This window comes from Belonocnema kinseyi, chromosome 1, assembly GCF_010883055.1.
Source record: "Belonocnema kinseyi isolate 2016_QV_RU_SX_M_011 chromosome 1, B_treatae_v1, whole genome shotgun sequence".
NCBI lineage: Eukaryota > Metazoa > Arthropoda > Insecta > Hymenoptera > Cynipidae > Belonocnema > Belonocnema kinseyi.
In genome coordinates, this window is record NC_046657.1 from 32,439,935 (window position 1) to 32,443,124 (window position 3,190).

Sequence of the window (3,190 nt, forward strand, 5' to 3'; positions counted from 1 at the left end):
TTAGTATTTCTTTTTTGCAAAGTGATCTAGTATATTTTCTTTCGATAATATCAAATTTTCAGAACTTCCTGTGATTTTTTTAAAAAGCGCCCAAGCCACCTTTAATGAATATTTTATATTTATTGGACAAATCGTCGCATTTTGTGGAAAATTAATCTTCTTGGTTGAAAATTCATCTTTTTGGTTGGAAACTCAAGTATTCCACTTGAAAATTCGTCAGTTTAGTGGGAAATTAATGTTCTCGATGGAAAATATGTATTTAGGTTTCAATCGTAAGAGGGTACTTATATTGTATTTATTAACATGAATAATGCTCGTATTGTCCGGGAATTTCGTGATTAAAATTTAGTAGACAGCCTGGTTTTGACAATAAATGCCAATTTATTATCTTCCAGGTCGTTTTACGAGAACACGTGAGAGCTCACCATTCGGGTCCCGACCCCAAGTGTCATGGCAGCATGACGCCCTACTTGTGCAAAGTTTGCGGCGAGTCGTACGCAACTTCCGACGAAATTGTCGCTCACATAGTTCAGCACTGCGATGACAACACAGCGCAGCGAAGACAGCCGCAAACCGGGCCGCGAAAATACAAAAGAAGGCGCAAAATAAAGGCCCACGATTCGGTCCCGGCACCGCGAATATCCGAGAGTTACGACATGCTCGACGTTGCGTCCGAATCTGACGACAATACCAAAAGAAAGCTGGGCAGGAAGAGCAAAGCTCGCACGGAAGTTCAGGAGGGTTATCAGAATGTTCTCAAGAGCTTTGAGAGTTCGCTCCAGAACATCAACTCGATTGTGAGCAACGCGAAAGTGAATCCGGCGAAGGCGAAATTGACTAAGAAGAAGATGAAGCGCGAGGAGAAGAAGGTGGAGCCAGCCGTGACGGCGCCCCTGGGCCGATCGAAGATGATTCACACCCAGAAGACGCGCGTACCCGTCGAGGTGGGCAGCGAGGGTGTCAAGAAGGGCCAGAAGACCAAGACAATGATTACGCGGACGCCGAAAGTGATGACGAATGAGCACAAACTCGGGATATTTCCCGGCGGCGAGAGAAATCGGCCAAGAACGAAGAATGTGAGTTACCACATCGAGACGAAGAACCAAGTGGCACCGGCCACTTTCCCGCGATCCAAGGAGGACGAGATTCTGCCCGATCTTCTGCAGGAGGACAAGCAGACCGAGGAGTCGGAACTTGAAACCTCGATCGAGGATGTGCCGATTTCGGAGCTGATCAATGTCAAGATGGAGCCGGGTCTCTTAAAAAGTCAGCAGCAGCATCACGCGAACAATAACGGGAGTATAGGAGGTGGCGGCGGCGGTGGCGACGAGGACGGGAAATCGACTCCAAAGAGAAAGCCGACGCCCCGACGTGGAAGACGAACGCGACAGCAGGTGGTGATCAAGCAGGAGCCGAGGGAGGAAATTGTGGATATACCGAGTGCCGAGATTGAGGAGACGGTCGAGACGGGACCGCTCACTGAGCATCTCGTTGACGGCAATACGATGGAGGTGGCCTTTGAGGCGAATGTCGTCTCCACCGAGGAGTCGATACTCCCCGATCTCGACAAGACACATCACAGCGAGGAGGTGGTGGACAAGGAGAATGTCAAGGTGAACGTGAAAGTTGAGTCGACACCGCAGCGTGTTGTGGCCGCGCACAATTTAATCCCGCCTCTCGAGGAAACGACGGAAACAATTATTCCGGACTCGCTCGAGAGTCTTGAGCACACCTGCGAAATGTGCTCAGCCGTATTTCCCAGTCACGCCGAACTCCTCGTTCACGTGCCGATTCACATTTGATTCCAGTCGGCCGAGATTTATGCCCGAGCTGGGCGGTAACTTTTATTTTGACGAATTTGAATTTCAAATTAATTGCGCTCTGTGAATCGGCAGTTTAGGATGGATTAGACAATTATATGGGGGAGTAGTTGAATTGGAGAATGTATTTATCATAAAAGTCTAGTGCGCAGCTATAAGTGTCGATGAATTTTATTGCGCAAGCGTAGAAATGTTGTGCGCATGTGTAGAAAAGTTGTGCGCATCTGTGAGATTTATGGCTGCGCAGAAGATCTGTGTGAATTGGTACGAAGAAATTAACTCAAAATTCCTCAACTCTGCTGGATTAATTGACCAAATGTTAATTGAAGATTTTCAAAGTCTGAAATAATTCGTGATTTGAAATTGAGTTGGTGTTGGCCAGTTCTGATTGAGCATTCTAACAGTTTTTATTGACGAAGTTAAGTGAAGATTCCAGATATTGATTTGCTTTTTTTGCAGATAAAAAAGCCATTTTGTTTAAATTATTTTTGGCATTTTGGAAAGTGTTGCGATTTGGCGAATCGACGAAGATTGACGTTGATTGAGGTTAGGTATTTGCATTGTTTTTTTGTGTGATAATTTTCGTATTTTGGTAAGTGTCTTTTTCACAAATTTCAGGCGATTATTTTTGCAGGTTAAAAGGTGAGGTTAAAAGGTGAGGAACTTTTTAAAAATCATTTAAAATCTTTTGAAATTGACTAAAATTAATTAAAATGTCTTATAATCCTTTAAATTTTGTTAATTTTTTCAAAATCTTTGATCTTTATTTAAATCCCTTGAAATCTTTTTGAATCATTTTTAAATCCTTTGAAGAAAAACTTTTAATTCCTGTAAGATTTCTTGAAAATCCTTAAACTTCTTAGAATTTTTTTTCAAACTTTCTTCACCTTTTTGAAAATCTTTTAAAATCTTTCAAAATAGACTAAAATTAATTAAAATCCTTTAAATTTTCCTAAAATTCTCTAGAAATCTGGTGAAAATCTTTAAAATCTTTGATTTTTTTAAAATCCCTTGAAATCTCTTCAAATCGATTGCAATTTTTTAAAAATTATTTTTAAATCCTTTAAAAAGAAAGTTTATATTCCTGTAAGATTTCTTGAAAATTTCTAGAGTCCGTTTTTAAAAATTTTAAATCGCTTTAATATTTTTTGCAATCATTGAAAATGTTTCAAAGTTTCTCGAAATTGACTAAAATTAATTTAGCTTTAAAAAAAACTCGTTTAACATACTTTTTTTAAATTATTAAAACTGTCTTAAAATGTTCTAAAAAATCTTTTAAATCCTTAAATCTTTTTAAATTGTTTTTACATCCTTTAAAATGGGGAACTTTAAAATCACTTGAATTCCTGGAAATCCTATAAAATTTCTTG

The 3,190-nt window shown here is 40.0% G+C and overlaps 1 protein-coding gene across 1 annotated transcript in view; it reads left to right on the top strand.

Moving 5' to 3' along the window:
- LOC117177405 overlaps nt 1–2,391 on the top strand; it is a 38,355-nt gene extending 35,964 nt beyond the window's left edge. Inside the window, exon 6 of the mRNA XM_033368064.1 lies at nt 396–2,391. Coding sequence (XP_033223955.1) covers nt 396–1,802 — 1,407 coding nt within the window. The 3' untranslated portion in view covers nt 1,803–2,391. The remainder of the gene's footprint in view (nt 1–395) is intronic.
- Nucleotides 2,392–3,190: the final 799 nt, after the last annotated feature.